Genomic DNA, 23,845 nt, shown 5'->3' on the forward strand with positions numbered 1-23,845 from the left:
TGAATATATTTTAAAATGTAATTTATTCCTGTGATCAAAGCTAAATTTTCAGCATCATTACTCCAGTCTTAACTGTCACCATGATTCTTCAGAAATCTTTCTAATATGCTGAGTTGCTGTTTAAGAAACATTTATTATTATTATTATTATTACTATCAATATTTAAAATAGTTGAGTTCATTTTTTTCAGGATTCTTTGATGAATAGAAAGATCCAAAGATCAGCATTTATCTGAAAGAAAAAGCTTTTGTAACATTATACACTCTTCCATTCAAAAGCTTGGAGTCAGTATTTTTTTTTTATTGGGAAAGAAATTATAGAAATTAATACTTTTATTTAGCAAGGATGCTTTAAATTAATCAAAAGTTAAAAGACATTTATAATGTTACAAAATATTTCTATTTCAGATAAATGCTGTTCTTCTGAACATTCTATTCATCAAAGAAACCTGAAAAAAATTCTACTCAGCTGTTTTCAACATAATGATAATAATAATAATAATAATAAATGTTTTGGAGCTACAAATCAGAATATTATAATAATTTCTGAAAGATCATGTGGCTGGCGTAGTGATGCTGAAAATTCAACGTTAAATTAACATGAATTAATTACATTTTTAAATATGTTCATATAGAAAACAGTTATTTTAAATAGTAAAAATATTTCAAAATTTTGCTGTACTTTGGATCCAATAAATGCAGGAGAGCAGAAGAGACTTCTTTAAAAAAAAACATTAAAAGTCTTACTGTTCAAAAACTTATATGTCCATTTACTAATTTGACAGCTGAAATTTCTAGCACAGATTAGCACAATGTGGTTTTTAATAGTCTATTGTAGAGATAATTTCATCATTTAATTAAATTATTTAATATTTTTCATGAGCTCAAGTTTTATAATGCTAGTCGTAGTTTTAATTTTTGAACATGTAAAATTACCTTTGTTATGGTACAAAGTTTGTGGTATATTTTAAAAGTGATCAAACTGTTAAGGCAAATCTGAAATGATCAATGATCATTGAAAAGAAATCATCCACCCTTTTCTAATGTTGGGATCCTTCTAGACGTACAAAAATGTGGTTGATTTAGCCATAATGCTTTGCAGTCCTGTTTCACCTCATTATTCTTATCTGAGTTTTTATGGGGTCATGAACTGAGAAATCAAAATTTCCTTGATCTTTTGGCATAGAAGATGTCACTGTACTATTAAAACATCCTGTACGTTTCAGAACTCAAAACTTTCTCTTTAGTCTAAAAACAGCTTATTTTGAGCTCAATCTGCCAAAACGACAGGTTGTGGAATGTGCCACTATGTAATAGTGTAACTCCGCCTCCACAGAAGAAGATCAACGCCTGCTTCTACATCACTGCCTGTTTAGCCCCGCCCACCACGCAGAAACCAAACAATAAAGACAGCTCCGAAGATAAGAAGTTGTGGAAAAACAGAGTCTTTACATTGCTTTCCTTCTGATCCCAACATTAGGAAAGAGTGGATGAACTTTATTTTTAATGAAGTTCCAGACTGCATCAGTAAGAACATGGTCCATTGTTCACATTTTACCGCGGATTTGTTTACAAACAAGGAACAAAGATTGAAACTAAAAGACGATGTGCCGACTATAATGAATCTGACAGTAATGTCGCGCCACACGACATTACTGTGTGAGTAACTGTTTTTAATATGTGGTCACTATTGCTTTGTCTGTTATTAAAGACATTTTTGACCTAAATCACAGCAGCGTCCATCTGTGAAGGATGTGTGCTGTCAAACATACGTAAGTGTTAGCCAATCATAACAGTGAGCATTTACTTCCGAGTCTACAATCTGCCACGCCTATTCAAACAGAGTGTTCTGATGAGGGGGGTCAAAACAGGACAGAAAATAGCCTATTACTTCTAAATTATGTTGTTTTTTGATGTAATTATCATGATAACATTATAAGTAGACCCCAGAGAACAGTACAATATAATAACGACAGTTTATGTCTCCTTTAAATGATTTTTGGTGAATTAAAGTTTATATTTTAGTGGAATAAAATCACCGAAAGCAGTGACTTATTTCCTCTGGAACACGACTCGGCCTCAAGCGCATGGATTTCAGCGCTGGTTTCTGGACACGTGCTGCGAGCGGCTCCCCATCCCTCCATCCGTCAAAAGGCCCAGCCAGGTTTTAATCTAAAGGCTGGAGGAGCGAGGGGTGGCCATACATCCGGCCTGGGCCGCTTGGCAGTGGGAGAGGATTGCCACATCTGTTGCAGAAAGCTGGGAGGCCAGGTGGTGCTGGGAGGCTGATAGCCTAATGCACTCTCTGAAATGGCATCGCTCTCACCCCCTGTGCAACGAGCTGCCACCAGACTGCCTTCCTCCGGACCGCTCTCACAGAGTCCTGTACGCAGCCTGACCAGCCTTGCATCTGCTCCCTAGTACACCGCAGTCCATATTGACCAATTTGTCTTTTTTTAACAATGATTGCAGCATATGACGAATCGCTTTGCACGGGGAAATCCACCAATTTGTTCCGTTTAGAGCTTCTACCACCAAGATGGAAACGCTGCCTTATACGTACAGCTGGATTTTTTTTTTTTTTTTTTTAAATGAAGGAAGAAAGGACATTTTGACAGATATGTTTGTATAAGTGTTTATGTATAGAAAGATTTCTGTTAAATAAATTCTGTTTTAGAGCTTACTATTCATCAAAGAATGCTGAATAGTTTCTTAAGCAGCAAATCAGAATTTTAGAATATTAGAATGATTTCTGAAGCATCATGTGACACTGGTGCTGAAAATTCAGCTTTCCCATCACCGGAATAAAACATTTGTAATAATATTTCACAGTATTTGAATGTAAAAAAAAAATGAAACTTGTTTGTTTTTGTATGAAAGTTTTTAAAAACCAACATGAATACAAGAAGTAGATTTCTAAGTACTTGACACTTTTAAGCGGGATTTTTTAAAAAAGATTTGCCATCTTTTATTTTAGTTTTTTAACCCTCTAACCTTTTCCTTCAAAGCCAATTCTCCCTAACATTTACACAGCTGAATGCTGTGTTTTGTCTCCTGATGTTTTTGTGCATTGGCACCATCTCAACTTTATTTTGGACTTGAGAAAACCTTTAAGAGATGTTGCATGTTGCAAGCAGCGGAAGTCGCAGCTTCTGGGCTGTTTAATTGGCATGCTAGATTTCCTTAGCGACTCTTGCTTGAAGCGATGCTCGTCATCTGTGATCTAATGTGGCAAAGCAAACAATACTGTCAGCTCTGCCTCCTCTCCTCCTGAGGTGTCACATTCTGGCTGCTGTGACCTTGTTTTTCTGCACTCAGCATGGGACTCGATTTTCCCTCTACTGCCCAGGTAGATGTTCTGTACAGTGCGTGGCTTCGTGACCTTAGCGGTGTCGTCATTAACCTTCCTGTCTAAATTTAGGCCCTGCCGTCATTCAGAGGTGGCTGGAATTGGCCAGCTGAGGGCTCTCATTATGGGACTGGCAGCCCAGGCCGCTGTTGCGTTTCACCTGTCGTCTGGGCATTGTCCCCAAAATCTGAGCCCAGTCTGAACGTCACCTCTGTCCCCTGCTACTTTCATAAAGTATCCGAGATGTGCATTACTTCCCTCTGACTGACTGGGCGGTGGCTGTATATGAAATGTAGCGCCACATTCCAGCAATTCATCTCACCGTGGCTCTTTCCCACCCGCTGCCTCCTCTCTGCTAATGGCCATTTGTTTTACATCGGACTCGCTGCTCCCCTCTGTTTATCAAATAAAACACTCTGACAATGGCAAACACTCTCAGCCGGAGAGTTTGGAAGTGGGCTGGCTTTGCTTTAGTATTCAGGTCAGGTTTCTCCCTGCCTGTGATTTAAGTGTATATTTGTTTAGCGTGTATGCCATTTAGTGTGTATGCGCATGAAATTTCATGTGGCTACAATTTCCTTGTCTGTCATTCCAGAATGCCAGCTGATGAAAACTGAACGACCAAAGCCGAACACTTTTATTATTAGATGTCTACAATGGACTACAGTCATAGAGAGGACCTTCCACGTGGACACATTAGAAGAAAGGTGAGAATGGTCTCTAATGTAAAAAAAAACACACTTTTAAGAGCATCATTATACATGCATTACAACAACAATGTGCAGCTGGCACTTTTAATGTTATATACAGTCAAACCAAAAATTATTCAAACACCAGAAATCATTTTTGATATATTTTTTTACTAGTGGGTGCAGGACACTATAGCTCATTTATGCAAGCTAAGATAGCAAAATAAAGTAAACTGTGACGTTATATGCAGTTTCTTCATACAGTGGACTACCAGTAAAACTGATAAGAATTTAAGTGTTTTTCTTTAATTGATAATGTGAACTTTTTACACGACAGACTATATGAATAAAATTAAGCATTGCTTGGTAATTGGTCAACAAAGTATTGATAGTTGTGTAGTTTTTTGGTTGATTGTAATCCATTGCATACCTTTCTATCAAAGTTATCTGACATTATCAAGATGAATTTGTTCTGTCACAGTTTAACTCTCAGTTCTTGTCATATTTTATTATCATTTTCTAAACTATAGCGAATAAACTGATAATGTGAGAAATAAGTCTGAATGAATTTTGATTTTTGATCTAAACAAAACTGATTTGGCAACCACCTCATACAAAAGGAGTTGCTGTTTGAATGAGAACTCTATTATTCTACTTACTTTAATTTAAAGCATTAATAATGACCATAGTAGAAAATATGATATGCCATAGCAATTGCTTGGCTGATAATGTAGTGATTACATGTATGCATTCAGCAGATGCTTTAAGCAGTTTATGACAGATCCAGAAATATTCACAGTGTACAATGCCAGGTTTATTAGAAAGATAGATTAGGAAACAAGTTAAAGCAGAGGTGAAATGCAGAAAAGAAGATGAATTTGTATGTGTGTGTGTGTGAGTATGTGAGTATGTGTATACCTACATTTTTATGACAAATTTGTACCAAGAAGTGAGCTGAACCTGACAAAACAAAATCTCATTTTGGTCCTTCGCTGGTCATGTGCTGGTTTAAGATGGTCCTGAGCAGGAGTTGCTTAGGACCAACTTAGGACCAGCACATAACCAGCTAAGAACCAGCTTAAACCAGCTCAAACCAGCAGCCATGCTTCAAAACATACCTAACCAGCATATGCTGATTTTTTTCAACAGGGTTAAAGTTAATAATTTAAGTTTTTTAGCTTTTAGTATGAATATGTAAGCCTTAAGATTATCTGTATGGTAGTGTGCTCCAAAGAAATGACAAAATTTAGAAGATAGAAGCATTCAAAACAGTCTCTAACTTCCACCAATATGGATCAGCCCAATATGGATTTTGATGACATCACCCTTTAGCTTCTCGTCAAACATTTAGTCCAATCAAATGCTCACCAGAATCCGACGCATCCTGCCCCATACACTATAAATAGACACTGAAGCTGTGGCTGAAATTGGTCACTTGTTCACAGAATTTGTGTTTTCTGTACAGTAAATGGCACGTAGTGCACTATATAGGGGATAGGGAACGATTCAGACAGTGTATATATGCTTTCAATTGGGGAGAATGAAATCTGGTTTCGCGTTGAGACACGATAGCATAGAGCGGATCATATGTGTGAGTTGCCACAGACCACAAGACGTATCAGACACATTTAAATTCTACACAGAATGCTATTATATATAAAGATAATTTGATATGGAGAAGATCGTGGCTGTCATACAATGTCAAATACAGCTTTACCCAGCTCAATGCTCAGGCCCAAGCTGTGATATTTACGAAATGCTATTGGCTATTTAAAAAAGGGGATGGGACTGCTTGATATGTCTCGCATTGTCATCCTATTTGCTTTGAAATTACGTCAACACATAGAATAATGCTTAAGTCCTTCCTTTAATTTGATGTTTGTCTGCCTTATTTGTTATTTTGTACTGTTCTCTGATGTCCACTTATAATGTCATCAAGATTTTTACATTAAAAAAAAAAAAACATAATTTAGAAGTAATAGGTTATTTTCTCTACTTTACCCACTGGTAACACTTGTGTAAGTTTAATAGCCTAAATCCTTCATAGATGGACGCTGCAGTGATTTAGGTGAAAAACACTCAGTATATATCAAATGATCTGTAATAACAGACAAAGCAATATTGACCACATAATAATAAAAACAGTTACTCACACTTGTGTGGTTCAACATTACTGTCGGATCCAATATAGTCATCACAGCATCTTCTTTCAGTTTCAGTTTGTTGGCTGACAAATGCATTTTTTTCTTAATTTGAAATGCGAAAAAACACGCAACTTTTAGTAGATTTATTTTCTTTCCAAAAATAGCCAAACCTATTTCATTTTGATTGTCATACCGTTCAGCTGTGATAACTAGGATTTGATTTCTCCCGTGTACAAAAAGCTGAGAAATATCTGCCTATTGTTGTTGTCAGTATGCTTTTGGGGTCACCAAATAATGGTTGAGCAGACCTTATAACAGCGTTTGAAAGAGACAGAGAGAAAATCGAATCACACAAAAGATATGAACAGACACTGAGCCGTTTATCCTTGCACTCCTAACTTGCTTGTCTATCTATCACAGGGCATTGCAGTCCAATGCGCACTTTGTTTACCCCACACACACACAGCTCTGAACAGGAGTGGGACACGGCGTACTGGCAGAGGCCCAGAAACTGCAGGCCTACATGTGAGGAGGAGAGATGTGGCGACAGCTGGCATCACGCCAGACTGTATTCAAAGCCTTTATCTCTCATTAGCAAAAACCGCTCATTATACACCAAACCACTCCACACCCATTCATCCGCACGACCTTGAGAGGGTGCGCGGGGGCCCTTCGTATAAGTTACTGTGTTAACCCAATGGATCTTAAATTTGCCTTGGGATTTCAAATGCACATTTGGAATGTAACATCCACCGTGGGGTTTGTAGCTTGTGATGAAAAAAGAGGCAATATGGAAATCCATACATTATGTTGGAGATAATAAATATTTCCATCTCTTATTCTTTTTGAGGATTCCCTGCTAACAAATAGGAGTGCACAAGAGTGCAGGTTTTCAGACTCTGCCTGGTAGGGTTGGATTAATACCAAAATTTTTGCTTTGGTACGATACCAGCCTCTGGTACCTCTGTATCAATACTAAATCTGTACCTTACGCAACAATTAAACAGTCTTGGCCAACAGAGGAAATGAAACTATGGCTGTCAATTGATGCAGTCATTCTGTGAAAAGAAAAATACATTTACAGTATATATTACTTTAGCATTATTTAAATTTATTTATAAACATGGCTAACTGCCAAAATGTACTGAATAGTGGCATGTTGTTTGAGCCAGCTACCAAAATTTGCTAAATTATGACATTACTATACTGTATACCACTGTAAACTTGTAGTACTATGCTTTACCACATAGCTCTACAGTCTAGTTCAGTCTGCTTCCTGTGAAACAGTGAGAAACTGCTAGCTTCGCTCAGATGAATCCATCATTATTAAACTAACACATGCTCAGAAACATGAATGCACCACTGATTCTACACAACAGATGTTGTGCTGCACAACAAATGAAAACTCAATGGAGGGAGACACTATTCGCAGAGAGGGGCGGCTTCCCCACTTATATTAGATTATACTGTCACCTAGTGAGAACGGCCTTGTGAATTACTCAGATGGTCTGGCCTGATGTCTTCAACCAACTAAAAAGGTCGCATTCGCATTTCGGTTTACGTTTATAATCGAACCGTGTGTTCGTTTAGCGTGTCACAGGTGTATTATTGAAGTATTAAGCAGTGTTTTTTGAATTAATGGCTTTTGTGTGTGTTTGTAAAGGGATGAGTGGGCAGAGGCGATCCAGATGGTGGCAGATAAACTCCAAAGACAGGAAGAGGAGCGTATCCAGTGTAGTCCCACCTCACAGATAGATAACATGGGAGAGGAGGAGATGGACACATCGATCAGCCATCACAAACGCAAGGTACCTTCAAATACAGATTTTGATGTTTGCTGTGAACATCATAAGCCTGGGACATTGGGAAGCTGAATGGTAGAAACCAGCAAAAAGTTCAGTAAATTAAAGGAATCGTTCACCCATGATGGTTCACGCAATGATGGATCTTCTGCAGTGAATGAGTGCTGTCAGAATGAGAGTTTAGACATCACAATAATTCACAAGTAACCACATAAATCCAGTATAGTTCACCCAAAAAAGAAAATTACACCATGATTTACTCAAGCCATTCTAGGTGTATGTGACTTTCTTCTTTCAGACAAATACAACCAGAGTTAAATAAAAAAAAATGTCCTAGCTCTTCCAAGCTTTATAATGGAAGTGAATGGCTGTTGAGATTTTAAAATTCAGTAAAGTGCAACCGTCCATTATAAAAAAAAAATACTCTACACGACCCCGGGGGGTAAATAAATGCCTTTTGAAATTAATCGATGCATTTGTGTAGGAAAAATATCCATATTTAAAACTTTTTAAACTGTAATCTCTAGCTTCCACTAACTCTCGTATAATTTGCTTCCGTGTTCGTCACCACGTTCACCAGTGTCACACGTCATCCGCTGGAAAGCCACTCCATCGTGAATGAGTGAAGCTAGAGATTACAGTTTATAAAGTTTTAAATATGGATATTTTTCTTAGACAAATGTTTCGATTCACTTCAGAAGGCCTTATTAACCCCCTGGAGCCATGTAGAGCACATTTTATGATGGATGGATGCACTTGAATTTTAAAATCTCAACAGCCATTCACTGCTATTATAAAGCTTGGAAAAGCCAGGGCATGAAAAAGAAAGTCTAAAAAAGAACGTCATATACACTAGAGGTGTGCAATGTTGACAAAAAAGATTTCAGTAACGATAATTAGACGATAATTTGCTGAGTGTGTTATTGTGCTGGTATCTTAAGGGCTACTGTGGACAGCTGACTCCTAAATTTTTTGATATTCTTCATATTCTGTGTAGTCAGTTCACAGCAGTGATAGAAATTAATATTTTCCAATAAGTTTAAATTGATTTTTACCTTTTATGGGCATTTCTAGATTTAAAAAGCTGTTTCCTCTAAAAGTGTGCATCATCATTTGAGTCAAATTCTTACATTTAACCAGCCAGTTAGAATAATAAAACTTTTGGGCCGTTACCAAGCAAATAAAATGGGTATCGGCAAAATTCATGTTTGCAATGCAGAGGAAACACAGAAGCTGCATCTGAAGTGGCATTTAGATGTATTTACACTCAGCTCAGAGGGACATGGAATGCTTTAAACTGCAGCTACAAATACATAAATAATGTTTTGATATTTTAAACATAAAACGTGAAATAATATTTGAAATGATTTAAAATGAAAATATACTTTAAATGTGAAGTTAAGATGGCAACATGTCACAGTTAAGCAGTGATGGGAATAACGGCGTTATAAATAAACGGCGTTACTAATGGCGTTATTTTTTCAGTAACGAGTAATCAAACGAATTACTGTTTCCTACGTTACAACGCCGTTACCATACTGCCAATAAAATGCGGCGTTGCTATCATTTATTATAATATTATTATAATTGTATTTTTCAGTTCATCTGAATGGATGCGTAGCGTACCTGTATTTGACGAGCTGTAAACTCTAGTGTGAAGGCACACGACTAGCCGTCACTTTGTCTCACACACCCAAAGAAAGATACAGAGCGACAGAGTCTTATACCATGCAGAATTGACGCGCTACGTGTAAACGATATTCTTTGTTGTATTTTCCTCTCAAAACAACGGAGCTCCTTTGGAATACTTCAGCTTTTAAGAACTGCTGGTTTCTCCGGTAGTAGGCGGAACTAATGTGCAAACAGCAATCTCACCAATGATCGTCCCTGTTTTGATTACAGCAAATCAGTTAGAGCGAACGCAACGTGATTAATATTCATGAACCCAGCAGCTCATTAAACCTTAGTGTGTTTAATATTGTTATTAATAGTAGAATTCGTGGTAGTAACAAGACGTTCATAGAAACACAAAAATTACAAACAATATCAACACCAGTCCTAAGTTCAGTCAACATGACAAACATGCATTCATACATGGTTATTCTAATTACTAAAGTTCTAATGGCTAAAGTTGAATGCTAATTATAATGATATAATTATAATTAGCATTCAACTTTTCTGACAATTTTCTGACACTCCATATTGTATCAGATATTTAATATTAGTCTGGTGAGTAAACTAAAAATGTAATTCATTTTATTAAAATTTCATTAATTTAACATATTTAATATTGGGGTCATCCAAGTTATTTAATATATTTAATTTTTTTTTTTTTTTTTTTTTAAAGCAACACAATAGTTACTTTCCCTGGTAATTGGTTACTTTTATAATGATGTAACTCTGTTACTAACTCAGTTACTATTTGTGAGAAGTAACTAGTAACTATAACTAATTACTTTTCAAAGTAACATTCCCAACTCTGCCCACAACAACATTAAAATAGTGCAGATTAGTGTACAATGTTTTATATTTATTTTATAATTATATTAAATTAGATTTTTTTTTTAAGTAACGCAATAGTTACTTTGCCTGGTAATTAGTTACCTTTATAATGATGTAACTCAGTTACTAACTCAGTTACTATTTGTGAGAATTAACTAGTAACTATAACTAATTACTTTTTTAAAGGTACATGCCCAACACTGCAGTTAAGTGAGTCATTGCGATTGAACCAAATCATTTGAACGGTTGATTCATTCAGAAACAAAACACAGTCATGTTGCTCAGATATGCAAAACAGTTAGGGATGATTATTGTTGGCAAAAGAGCGAAAACAGAAAATATTGTGTCTAAAACATAAATCTCTTAATATTAACTTATTGTTTATTGAACTGTTGTATAAAATCAATTTCAAATGTATAATCAAGCTGATATTTTGAGATAAAAGCAGCACTCTTCGTGTGATATTGATTAACTATATGAAATGATATAAATATATACATTTTCTGCCCCATATCTTGAATTATGTGTTCATTCTAAATGCATTTTAATAGAGTTTAATGCAGTGAAATAACACACTCTAAATGCGTACTCACACTAGTTTAACCTAACTTTCTAGACGTCATCATGCGATGAATGCACTCTGTAAGTGTTTTGTTTTCTTTTTGTAATATACTTGATAATGTCAAATCGCACATTAAAACAACAATTCCGATATCGCAGATGCTATTTATTGCACACCCCTCATATACATCTAGGATGGCTTGAGGGTGAGTAAATAATGGGGTGATTTTCATTTTTGGGTGAACTGTCCCTTTAATGTCTTATGAAGCAAAAAGCTGCATGTTCTCAATGAACACATCTGGAGCTTCTGGCCGAAATACTAGTCCATAACCAATAATAATAACACTTCCACTAATGAATTTTCATTTTTGGGTCAACTGTTCCTTTAAGGCCTGCTTCTGTGCCTGATAGTAGAGTGTGGTTGCTGAGCCCAACATCACATGATGAACTAATTAGCAAAGACAATGAAAATTCACTATACACTGTGTTATGTTTACGCATTAATTTGTGAAACAAACTCAGTCATTGTTCGATTCAGATGATTTCAGTTTGTAGCAGCTCTTTAGAGTTTGGGTTCTGTCACCAAAATGTAAATTGGTTCTCATAATAATCAAGTTTTGTTCTGGCACGCTCCCAAATAACCGTTTTATAATTTATTCAAGAAATACTCAATGTAGTAACCTAGAAATCAGTCTATTTTCTCTCCCGAGCAGCAGCAGAAGCGCTGTCAGTGTGAAAGCTCAATGTACGCCTACAGCTGCAGTTACGCTGCAGCCCTGCAGATTCAGAATATATGAAACAGACCCTGCGACTCAATTGCACGAAATTATGAAACTCTCTCTCGATAATGTCTTTTAAGGCGGTGTATTTCTGAGAGTTTCATCATTTTTGAACAACAAGCTAATGTACAAACATGTCAGTGTGTTGGTGGCAGTGAAGTCTCTAAGCAGCAGAATTACATCCCCGCAGCAGAGACGTGAGATGTGGACGTATTGTGATTGAGTTACATTAACAAAATAGAAATGTAAACCCCAGTTATATGCATTGCATTTCAGTAAATCTGACAGTGTATTGCTTTTTCTCTTTTTTGCAGACAATGAATGACTTTGACTACTTAAAATTATTGGGAAAAGGCACTTTTGGAAAAGTCATTCTCGTAAGGGAGAAGGCCAGCGGGAAATATTATGCAATGAAAATTTTAAAGAAAGAGGTTATTATAGCCAAGGTAAGAATCACGAGGTGAATAAGTTACCTTTTCATTGAGGATAAGGCATTTTGTACTGTATGTTATTTATCTAGGTTTAGATATCAAAGTTGTGCGTAATGACATTTTAACACAGTTATAAAAGTGTAATTTTAAGCTTGGTAATAAAATCCTCATTAAATCTAGGACAGTGCACATGTACTGTAAGCAAAGCTGATTTATCTTGAGAAAACACAATTCATGATCCACCTTCTCTTTCTTCCCGTAGGACGAAGTGGCCCACACGCTCACAGAAAGCAGAGTACTAAAAAACACGAGACATCCTTTTTTAACTGTGAGTGCACGTTTTCTAATGAACTATCATTCAGAGTGGATTCACAGAGACCTTAAAGCTTCACAATGCTTTTGTATATATGATTGGCTTTTCCCTGGAGCCTCATTATAATGTAGAGAATAAACTGTAATAAATTAGCGGCCTAAATGTAGCTGTGCATCTGTTGAGAAGTCGCCAGCGAGAGGTAATTTTCTGACACTCCAGATGCTGTTGTATGCCACGCAACATACACAGCAGGTTTAGCAAAACAATTTACCACTGTCAGTCAAGCTGGTGTTCCCTCGTAAACTTCACCTTGCCTCAAAGTTAGCATCAAGGCCTGCGAGAAAGAGCAAAGCTTTTCAAAACGCTCCTTTCATTTTCTCTCGAGACAAACGCTTCTCTCACCACATACATTTTGATGAGCGTCTCTCACGTTGCGTTTGTTTTAGCTTTTTTTGCTTTTGTTTTTCCTCTAATGGTGTATCCACCTGCTGTTTCAGTCTTTGAAGTACTCGTTCCAAACAAAAGACCGCCTATGCTTCGTGATGGAGTATGTCAATGGAGGAGAGGTACGTGTGTGTCTGCAGTTGTATTTTGTGTGTCTGTGTTGGCAGACGGTCTATTTCTGTAGTAATGCCATCACTAATATCTGTTTACTCGCTGTGAGGCTGCACTGAGCTAAAAATGTTATCAGGGAGAAGTTAAGTGCAAGATCCTATCTTGTGATGCATCCACAGTGTGAAACGACTTTTAACAAATAGCAAAATTATCATCTAATATTATTAACAGCTGATCATTATATTTTAATGTCCAATAACTGATACGCAGAACCAGTGTCTTTAATTATGTTTATTCATGTTTTATATTAATTAATAAACATAATAAAGTCATTTCACATTTTTTATCCATTTAAGTTGTATAACAAATGTGCATAAAATAATAACACATGTCTAGATTGCAAAAAATTAAATAAATTTATTCAAAAAGTAATGGAATAAATAAAAATACAAATATAGATGTTGCCATTGATTTAATATTAATTTTGTGTTTATCCATTTAGGTTTCAAAACAAATGTGCATAAAATAATACATTTCTAAACATTTAGATTGCAAAACAACTTTGTATAAAATTATGTAAGTGATAATAATAATAATAATAAGTATTACTATATATTATTAATAATAATAAGTATTATTATGTTTATTAATAATAATAATAATAATAATAATATTGTCTGCCGTATGTACATCTCTGCCATATGTACTATGTATATCAACTTAATATAGTCACCACTAGTAAGCTACTACTAAATATATTGTAAAAAATGTAATTTGCTGTAAAGTTGCTTTGCAACGTTATGTTTTGTGAAAGGCGCTATACAAATAAATTTGAATTGAATTGAATTTGAATTGAATAATACTTCTTATTAGTAGTAGTAGTAATTAATAAATATAATAATACTTATTATTGTTGTTGTAATTATCACTTACATAATTGTTTTCCAAGTTGTTTTGCAATCTAAATGTTTAGAAATGTATTGTTTTGTGCACATTTGTTTAGAAACCGAAATGGATAAAAACAAAATTATTATTAAATCAATAGCAACATGTATATTTGTATTTTTGTTTATTCCATTACTTTTTGAATTAATTTATATTGTTTTGCAATCTTAATAGTTAGACGTTATTATTTTATTCACATTTGTTTTACAACTTAAATGGATAAAAAATTTAAATGACTATTTAAACAAAGTACAAAAAAAAAACAGTAGAAAAAGTAACAAATGATTATTTTTATTTATTTTATGCAAAATTGTTTAGTTATTTACATGGTTAAAATGTATTATTATTATTATTATTAATTAATTAATTAATACATATAGTAATTATTATTATTTATATTTTTATTTTTATCACTTACATAATTGTATGCAAAGTTGTTTTGCAATCTAAATGTTTGGAAATGTATTATTTTATGCACATTTGTTTTGAAACCTAAGTGGATAAAAACAAAATTAATATTAAATCAATAGGAACATGTATATTTGTATTTTTATTTATTCCATTACTTTTTGAATGAATTTATTTTACTGTTTTGCAATCTAGACATGTGTTATTATTATTTTATGCACATTTGTTATAAAACTTAAATAGATAAAAAATGTGAAATGACTTTTTAAACAAAGTAAAAAACAGTACAAAAAGTAACATATATATATATACAGTGGGTACGGAAAGTATTCAGACCCCCTTAAATTTTTCGCTCTTTGTTATATTGCAGCCATTTGCTAAAATCATTTAAGTTCATTTTTTTTCCTCATTAATGTACACACAGCACCCCATATTGACAGAAAAACACAGAATTGTTGACATTTTTGCAGATTTATTAAAAAAGAAAAACTGAAATATCACATGGTCCATGGTCACAAGTATTCAGACCCTTTGCTGTGACACTCATATACTGAACTCAGATGCTGTCCATTTCTTCTGATCATCCTTGAGATGGTTCTACACCTTCATTTGAGTCCAGCTGTGTTTGATTATACTGACTGGACTTGATTAGGAAAGCCACACACCTGTCTATATAAGACTTTACAGCTCACAGTGCATGTCAGAGCAAATGAGAATCATGAGGTCAAAGGAACTGCCTGAAGAGCTCAGAGACAGAATTGTGACAAGGCACAGATCTGGCCAAGGTTACAAAAACATTTCTGCTGCACTTAAGGTTCCTAAGAGCACAGTGGCCTCCATAATCCTTAAATGGAAGACGTTTGGGACGACCAGAACCCTTCCTAGAGCTGGCCGTCCGGCCAAACTGAGCTATCGGGGGAGAAGAGCCTTGGTGAGAGAGGTAAAGAAGAACCCAAAGATCACTGTGGCTGAGCTCCAGAGATGCAGTCGGGAGATGGGAGAAAGTTGTAGAAAGTCAACCATCACTGCAGCCCTCCACCAGTCGGGGCTTTATGGCAGAGTGGCCCGACGGAAGCCTCTCCTCAGTGCAAGACACATGAAAAAACACCTGAAGGACTCCAAGATGGTGAGAAATAAGATTCTCTGGTCTGATGAGACCAAGATAGAACTTTTTGGCCTTAATTCTAAGCGGTATGTGTGGAGAAAACCAGGCACTGCTCATCACCTGTCCAATACAGTCCCAACAGTGAAGCATGGTGGTGGCAGCATCATGCTGTGGGGGTGTTTTTCAGCTGCAGGGACAGGACGACTGGTTGCAATCGAGGGAAAGATGAACACGGCCAAGTACAGGGATATCCTGGACGAAAACCTTCTCCAGACTGCTCAGGACCTCAGACTGGGCCAAAGGTTTAGCTTCCAACAAGACAATGACCCTAAGCACACAGCTAAAATAACGAAGGAGTGGCTTCACAACAACTCCGTGACTGTTCTTGAATGGTCCAGCCAGAGCCCTGACTTAAACCCAATTGAGCATCTCTGGAGAGACCTAAAAATGGCTGTCCACCAACGTTTACCATCCAACCTGACAGAACTGGAGAGGATCTGCAAGGAGGAATGGCAGAGGATCCCCAAATCCAGGTGTGAAAAACTTGTTGCATCTTTCCCAAAAAGACTCATGGCTGTATTAGATCAAAAGGGTGCTTCTACTAAATACTGAGCAAAGCGTCTGAATACTTAGGACCATGTGATATTTCAGTTTTTCTTTTTTAATAAATCTGCAAAAATGTCAACAATTCTGTGTTTTTCTGTCAATATGGGGTGCTGTGTGTACATTAATGAGGAAAAAAAATGAACATAATTGATTTTAGCAAATGGCTGCAATATAACAAAGAGTGAAAAATTTAAGGGGGTCTGAATACTTTCCGTACCCACTGTATATATATTTTTTTAATTTCATTTTATACAATGTTATTTTGTTGTCTACATGGTTAAAATGTATTATTTTATTATTAGCATTATTAGCATTTTACATACATACATACGTACATACAAAGCGACTTACAAATGAGCACAATAGAAGCAATAAAAACAACAAAAGAGCAACAATGAAATTTATTTTTTAATAATAAAAAGGTCAATAGGTATTAGCAGTAGTAGTAGGATTTGTTTTGTATTTGTTTTGGACTAGGTGTAAGTTAAAATTCACTTGAAAATGAATGGCTGTTACATAGAAAGTTGAGGAATTAGGCAAACAGGGGATAAAGTTTTTACCTGTGAACACAATTTGTTGGTGTCATTTATGAGACTTGATACTAAACAACCAATTGCATGTAGAAAATTGTTTGAAAAATGTCAGTCAAGCTGATTTAAATAGTCAGAATGATTGTAGTAGCGTTGTAAGTTTAGTTGAATGCTCGCAGTTGCTCAGGATGTAGTTGGTGGAAGTTTGACAGCGTCACTCTGTTGATATGGCAGAGCGCAGGATTCCATCTTGAGGGGCTCAAGTTTTGATAAATGAAATTCCACCACCAACGGTGCTGTTTAATCAGAGAGGCGGCAATCTCGCTCTCATTCCCTCAGCCTGCAATGTCACCTGCTCCCCCTGCCTGGTCCAGCCAGAGCCCCTAACCTCCACACGCTGCGCAGAGCCCATCAGTCTCTCCCCTTTCAGCCTCGCCACATTCACAGCTGCCAGTGCTCTGATGAAGGCACACCTGTCCTCGGCCACCCCGGTCCGCGGCACGCCACCCGCTCGCCCCCTCCTCCGGCTGATCAGCGGAGCCGTTAGCTCTCCCCGGACAGCCATATTCAAACATCCCACAGCAATTAATAGACAGACTCTCCTCATCGGGCTTCTGGGTAATTTCTATAAGCCGGGTTCAAGTGGAGCCGAGGGCCAGACAGTTGACAGAAACCCTTGACATCCGACTCGGGAGAGGGGAGAGGAAGCGCGGGGCGCTCCATAAAAGATACGGCGGAGATGATTGCGGGGGACGGGGCGCTCCTGCCACTTTAATGGAGCGTTAGCCCATGAGCACGCAGTGCTGCCTTTAACAAGATTGGTGTATTGATTAAAATGCTGATTTAACAGGCCGCGCCGGCCTGTCTCTGGAAAGCCGGGGATGATGTGCCAGCTGCTGTCTGGGTTCGCTGGGCGTCCTCCGAGGGCCTCGCCATCTATCATCTCAATATGGCGATGTGAGGCAGTTTGTGTTGTGTTAATTTCCTCCAATAAATCAGTAATTATTGCAATCCTGTCCCTGCTGTTTACCCTGCAGCTGTTTTTCCATTTGTCGAGAGAACGGGTGTTCTCCGAGGACCGCACGCGCTTCTACGGCGCCGAGATCGTTTCCGCCCTCGACTACCTGCACTCTGCCAAGATTGTGTACCGGGATCTCAAGGTAAACAGAAAAAGGGGAAAGAATTCATATATTTAGAGAGAAGGTTTTGTTCTGTCGCGATGCCTTTATCCGACTCTATGTCATGGGACGCGCGAGATGTAATTAAAAGCTCTAGAGTTTGGGGCTTTTTTCTTCGCTTTTTGGAAACATCAAACTCTGGCGGCTGTGGATGATGACACAGTGTTTTGCTCGCAGCCTTGGACCAAGCCAGTTGTGGAAGTGCCAAGAAACTTGGACAAACAGCTTAGCCATTAAAATTAAAAGGTTAAATTAATGTGGCTTGAAGTTTCTTTCCACTTCCAAAGAATAATTATATTAGCCATGTACTTGTCTACTTTTTTAAAACACTTCTTTTAGAGATGACTAGCTAACAGAAATGTGTTAAGAATGCTAGTACAAGTACAAGTTATTAACCATGAATTCGATACATGTAAACATTGTTTTTGTTGTATTATGAAGATGCTTTAAAGGATTGGTTTACTTCTGAATACTCACACCCATGTCATCCAAGATGTTCATGTCTTGTCTTTTCTTTAGTCGAAAAGAAAATAAGGTTCTTGAGGAAAAAAAATCCAGAATTTTTCTCTGTATAGTGGACTACAATGGAGATCAACAGGTTGAGGTCCAAATTGCAGTTTCAGTCGTGTAGAGCCCTTTGATGCTGCATTGAAACTGCAATTTGGACCTTCAACCTGTTGATCCCCATTGAAAGACACGAACATCTTGGATAACATGGGGTGAGTAAATTACCAGGAAATCTGTTCTGTAAGTAAACTAATCCTTTAATGTCACTTTACGTGAGTCGCATATTTATTTCTCTAAATGAAATCAAACCATTGGGCTCATTTGAAGCAGGTTCTAAAAGAGCTTCTAAGTTTCATGTTTGTTGTTTCGAAAGGTTAACAAATCCACGCTCTTTTCTTTTCTGCACAGCTGGAGAACTTAATGCTTGATAAAGATGGTCACATCAAAATTACAGACTTTGGCCTCTGCAAGGAAGGAATCACTGATGCTGCTACCATGAAGACCTTCTGTGGGACGCCAGAGTATCTGGCACCAGAGGTAAAGAAACCCCTGATCAATAACAGAACCCGCAACTATTCCAAAAACTGTCAGAGGTAATCAATGGAGCATATGCAGGAGACCATGAACATCCCATAAGATTTTTAAATGACAAATGTATGATTTCCGATCATATCATGATATCATAAGTGGCTTGAATTATTAAATATTACAAATAAAATAGTTTTAGCTGTCATGACATGGAGTGTCTTGCATGCAGTTTATAGAAATATTTCAAATAAAAGTTCAACCTCTTGCTTTCTATGTGATTTAGAGCAAAAAACAAACACTGCTCTCATAGCAATAATAATAAATCTTTTAAACTACAGTGATATTGAATTAAGTTGCTTGTTTGGTTAAAAGATACAGTAATGATAAGGAGCTCCCTACAGTACAGTGAACTGTTTAAGCTCTAGAAGCTTCTGAATTCTGTGAAGCCTCTATAAAATACAATATTAAGATATTTCTGATGCATTCAGAATGGCTTATGTAGTACAATCAGTTGTATTTTTTAAAAAATAATTGTATTAAACAGTGATTACATTGTAATACTTGTCATATAAGACTGGTTACGATTATTTAAAAGATTGAACTGATTATAAAATATAAACTATATATAAACTAAACTAAATAAATGATCAAAATACTGTAAATAAAATATTGTGAATACACATAAATGCATCTGTTATGCTCATCTAGGCACTTATTTGATCAAAAAATACAGAAAAAACAGTAATGTTTTGAAATATTATTACAATTTTAAATAACTGTTTTGTATTTTGATACAATACAAAATGTCATTTATTTCTGTTATTTTATTACTTCAGTCTTTAGCGTCGCATGATCCTTCAGAAATCATAATATTCTATTATTTGGTGTTCAAGGAAAAACAGTTGTTTTTTTCAGGATTCTTTGATGAACATAATTTTCAAATGAACAGGATTATTATCAGTTTTGATCAATTTAATGCAGTCTTGCTGAATAAATATATTCATTTCTTTCCTCCTTCTGACCCTAAACATTTAAACAGCAGTGTATATAATAAATAATAAATACTATAGTAATATAGTGATCCACTGTATGTATAGGCTTCATAAAAAGTGTTGTACGTGTTAGATATTTATATCAGTAATATAAATGCAGCCTGCTAAACCAGAGCACAGATCATGTCTTCTATACAGCAAAAATAATTATCACTTTTATTTTCTTTGAACAGTAGTTTGCTGTTCAACCTTCTGTCCAACCAGAGGTGTATATGGTGCCCAGATTGCAGTGGCTAAATCCATATTTATAGACAGGAGGGGGGAGCGGGCAGGGGGCGGCAGCGGGAGTGAAGGGGGGGGGGGATATAGATTCCACTCGAAAAAGTACGGAAGACAATTTGGCGCAACATTTTGTTTTGCTCAGCCTGGCCGCTGTGCCAGGAGATGATTTGAGTGTTGGTTATTTTTCACAAGAGTATGTGATTGCACAAAAAAGTACATGCTAAACAGAGGCAGATGGTGGCAGATGGGGAAGGTTGGAAGAAGGTGGCTGGGAAACCTGGAAATCTATACTGCCGTACTGGTGTAAAAATAACAGAGCACAGCCTGAGCCAAGTTCTGGAGATGCAAAGTAGAGGGGGATTAGAGAGAGAGAGAGAGAAAGAAGAAAGAGAGAGAGTGTGAAAGATATTTCGAGGGAAAAAAAATATTTTCTTTTAGGGTTACAGAAGTGAAATTGGAATAGTTTCGCTTAAATTTGGCCCTCACCAAATGTTTTAAGTGCTAATGAGAATGAATGAAGATACATTTACAGAAATACTTCTCTAATAACAGTTCGCTTTCACAAGCTGGATGTCATCTGTCATTGAGTTCTCATCTGTCACATCTTTAGGATTTAGTAATTGCAGCGTCTCTACAGTGTGTTTGCAACCAATAAAACACATTATCGCTGGTTTCCAGGTGTGATTCAGAGCACATTAGCTTTTTGTAAATGAGCCTACAGGATGTGCGTTTGTCGGCATGCGGGTGTGGCTCGCGTTCGTCTTCTGGAAGGATGTGTACAGGTGCTTAGCAGTGATCCGTGCGTGTTTACAGTACATGTGCATATATTTGTATGCACTTTGCACACCCCTATCTGTGTGCATGTGCGCAAGCGTCCTCGTGTAGCCCGGCCAAAGTGGGATAAGCTCATGGAGGCTGTCTGTTCCACTGCCCTGCTGGGGAACTGGGCTGGTGGAGCCACAGGCTCTCTGTCCCATCCCTCCCCGGCCAGCCTTGCCAAGGGCCCAGTCCTGGGAGCAGCAGCCCTGCCACATGGCTGTCCGAGCAGGGGCCTGTTCCTCCCCTGCGGCCGCTCCTCCTCGCCTGTGGCTCTGGAACAGGGAGACCCCAACTGGCTCTGTGTGCATTAATCGCATCCCCGCCTGCAGCCGAGCTGCTCACGTACACTCCCAGGACAAACAGCACAATCCGCCCATACGTGCCGCGCACACACACGAACGGTGTCCTCGTCCTAGCTTACGCTCCTTTTTGCTTCCAGAACACACAGTCCTGTCCAGTCCTGGACTTAGACGTGCATAAACACACACATTCTGGTTGTGTAATTTGAACTCACACTTATTAAAGCATCCTTAGCTGTGGTCAAATCACTGGAACGCTCATGGAAATGAGAAAGGATACATTCAGTTTCGTTGTAAGACAAAGAAACAACAATCTGAGTTATATAAAAAAATACCCTGGCTCTTCCAAGCTTTATAATGGCAGTGAATGGGTGTTTAGATTTTGAAGTCCAATAAAGTGCTTCCATCCATCATGGAACGTGCTCAAAATGGCTCTGGAGGGTTAATAAAGGCCTCCTTATGTAGAAAAATATCCATATTTAAAACTTTATAAACTGTAATCTCTAGCTTCCGCTAACTGTTGTACGTGTGTTCACGAGAAAGTGGCATTTTAGCCGATGATGTATAGAAGTGACGAACGCGGAAACGCAGTGGAGAGACATAAAACAAAACACCGGTCACGTATTAGAAGTACAAAACGAGGATTTGTAAAGAGAAATGTTGCAGAATTTCGATATACATGAAGAGGAGGGTGGTTTTCCTTTGCTGTAAACAAAACTTGGTTCTTACAAGATTAATTAATTATTACTTTTAATAGCAATAAATAATAAGTAATATAGTTCAAATCAACACCATTTAGCGTGTTTGATATGACAGTTATTTATTCTGTCAAATAACATTCGATCATTTAAAAGTTTGAGCTTGGTAAGATAATGTTAATAAATCTCTAATGCTCATGAAGGCATTTATTTGATAAAAACACAATAAAAGCTAATAATGTGCAGTAGTATTACAATTTAAAAGAACTGTTTTCTATTTTAATATATTTTAAAATGTAATTTATTGCTGCGATGCAAAGCTGAATTTTCAGAAGCCACTACTCTAGTCTTCAGTGTCACTACCAGTCAAAAGTTTCTGAACCGTAAGATTTTTATTGTTTTTTAAAGTCTCTTCTTATCACCAAGCCTGCATTTATTTGATCCAAAATACAGCAAAAGCAGTAATATTGTGAAACATTTTTACTGTTTAAAATAACTGCTTTTTATTTGAATATATTTTAAAATGTACTTTATTCCTGTGATTTGTTGTTCAAGAAAGATTTTTATTATTATCAATATTTAAAAGAGTTAAGTATATTTTTTCAGGATTCTTTGATAAATAGAAAGATCCAAAGAGCAGCATTTATCTGAAATAAAAAGCTTTTGTAACACTATACACTATTCCATTCAAAAGCCTGGAGTCAGTATATATAATTATTTTTTTTTTTCATCAAAAGTAATGATAAAGACATTTGCAGTGTTACAAAAAAAAATTCTATTTCAGATCAATACTGTTCTTCTGAACTTTCTGTTCATCAAAGAAACCTGAATAAAATTCTGCTTAGCTGTTTTCAACATAATAATAATAATAAATGTTTTTTTGAGCAGCAAATCGGAATATTTGAATAATTTCTGAAGGATCATGTGTCTGGAGTAATGATGCTAAAAATTCAGCTTTGAAATCACAGGAATAAATTACATTTTAAAATATGTTTAATTAGTAAAGTTATTTTAAATAGTAAAAATACAACGAAATTTTACAGTTTTTGCTGTACTTCGGATCAAATAAATGCAAGCTTGATAGGCAGAAGAGACTTGTTTATAAAACATTAAAAATCGTACCGTTTAAAAACTTTTGACTGGTAGTGTATGCTGATTTGGCACTTTTATTATTATTAGTGTTGATGCTACATCATTTTTGTTGAAACTATGATAATTTTTTCAGTATTCTTTGATAAACGGAAAGTTAAAAAACAGCATTTGATTAAAATAGATATCTTTTGTAACATTGTAAATGTCCTTACTGAGTTAAAAACTGTCCTTGCTAAGTAAAAATATAAATTTCTTAAAAAAAAAAAAAATCTTACAGATCCCAAACGTTAGTGTAGTTCAAAGCACACAATGTACCATTCAGAAGATCTGCTCTGACATTTATAAATGGAGTAGTCATATACACCGGTCTCACTGTATGGAGGTCGTTAGCACTGCGTTCACACATGGACGTTCACATTGTGCTCCCTAATCAGACGGAGTAATGAATGCTGCTGTTGACTCATGCAGGTCTGCCTGTTTTTAAAGATCAGAGAGGAGACATCATTATAACACCACTCTGAGCATATGCTTAACTGGCTCTGTGCCAGCCAGCCTTGTCATTAGTCAGACGTATTAATCACGACTCTCCGCTCCGAAGAGCTCCTCCACAACTCCAGCCACCTTGTTTCCGCCACCTAGACTTTAAGAGCTACCGGTAAGGTGTGTATGAGCATCCTCGGTAATTGGGGCCCGGGACGCTTGCCCAAAAGTATAGCTTTGATCCAACGATAT

General features: G+C 36.6%; 1 protein-coding gene across 3 annotated transcripts in view; it reads left to right on the forward strand.

The window, feature by feature from the left end:
• akt3a (v-akt murine thymoma viral oncogene homolog 3a) overlaps positions 1 to 23,845 on the forward strand; it is a 117,787-nt gene that overhangs the window by 84,322 nt on the left and 9,620 nt on the right. For all 3 annotated transcript variants that reach the window (XM_051125314.1, XM_051125315.1, XM_051125316.1), the window contains 7 exons: positions 3,944 to 4,055; positions 7,845 to 7,989; positions 12,140 to 12,271; positions 12,519 to 12,584; positions 13,067 to 13,135; positions 17,756 to 17,878; positions 18,812 to 18,940. In XM_051125314.1, coding sequence (XP_050981271.1) covers positions 3,944 to 4,055; positions 7,845 to 7,989; positions 12,140 to 12,271; positions 12,519 to 12,584; positions 13,067 to 13,135; positions 17,756 to 17,878; positions 18,812 to 18,940 — 776 coding nt within the window. The remainder of the gene's footprint in view (positions 1 to 3,943; positions 4,056 to 7,844; positions 7,990 to 12,139; positions 12,272 to 12,518; positions 12,585 to 13,066; positions 13,136 to 17,755; positions 17,879 to 18,811; positions 18,941 to 23,845) is intronic.

Source organism: Labeo rohita, chromosome 13 (assembly GCF_022985175.1).
Source record: "Labeo rohita strain BAU-BD-2019 chromosome 13, IGBB_LRoh.1.0, whole genome shotgun sequence".
Classification (NCBI taxonomy): Eukaryota; Metazoa; Chordata; class Actinopteri; order Cypriniformes; family Cyprinidae; genus Labeo; species Labeo rohita.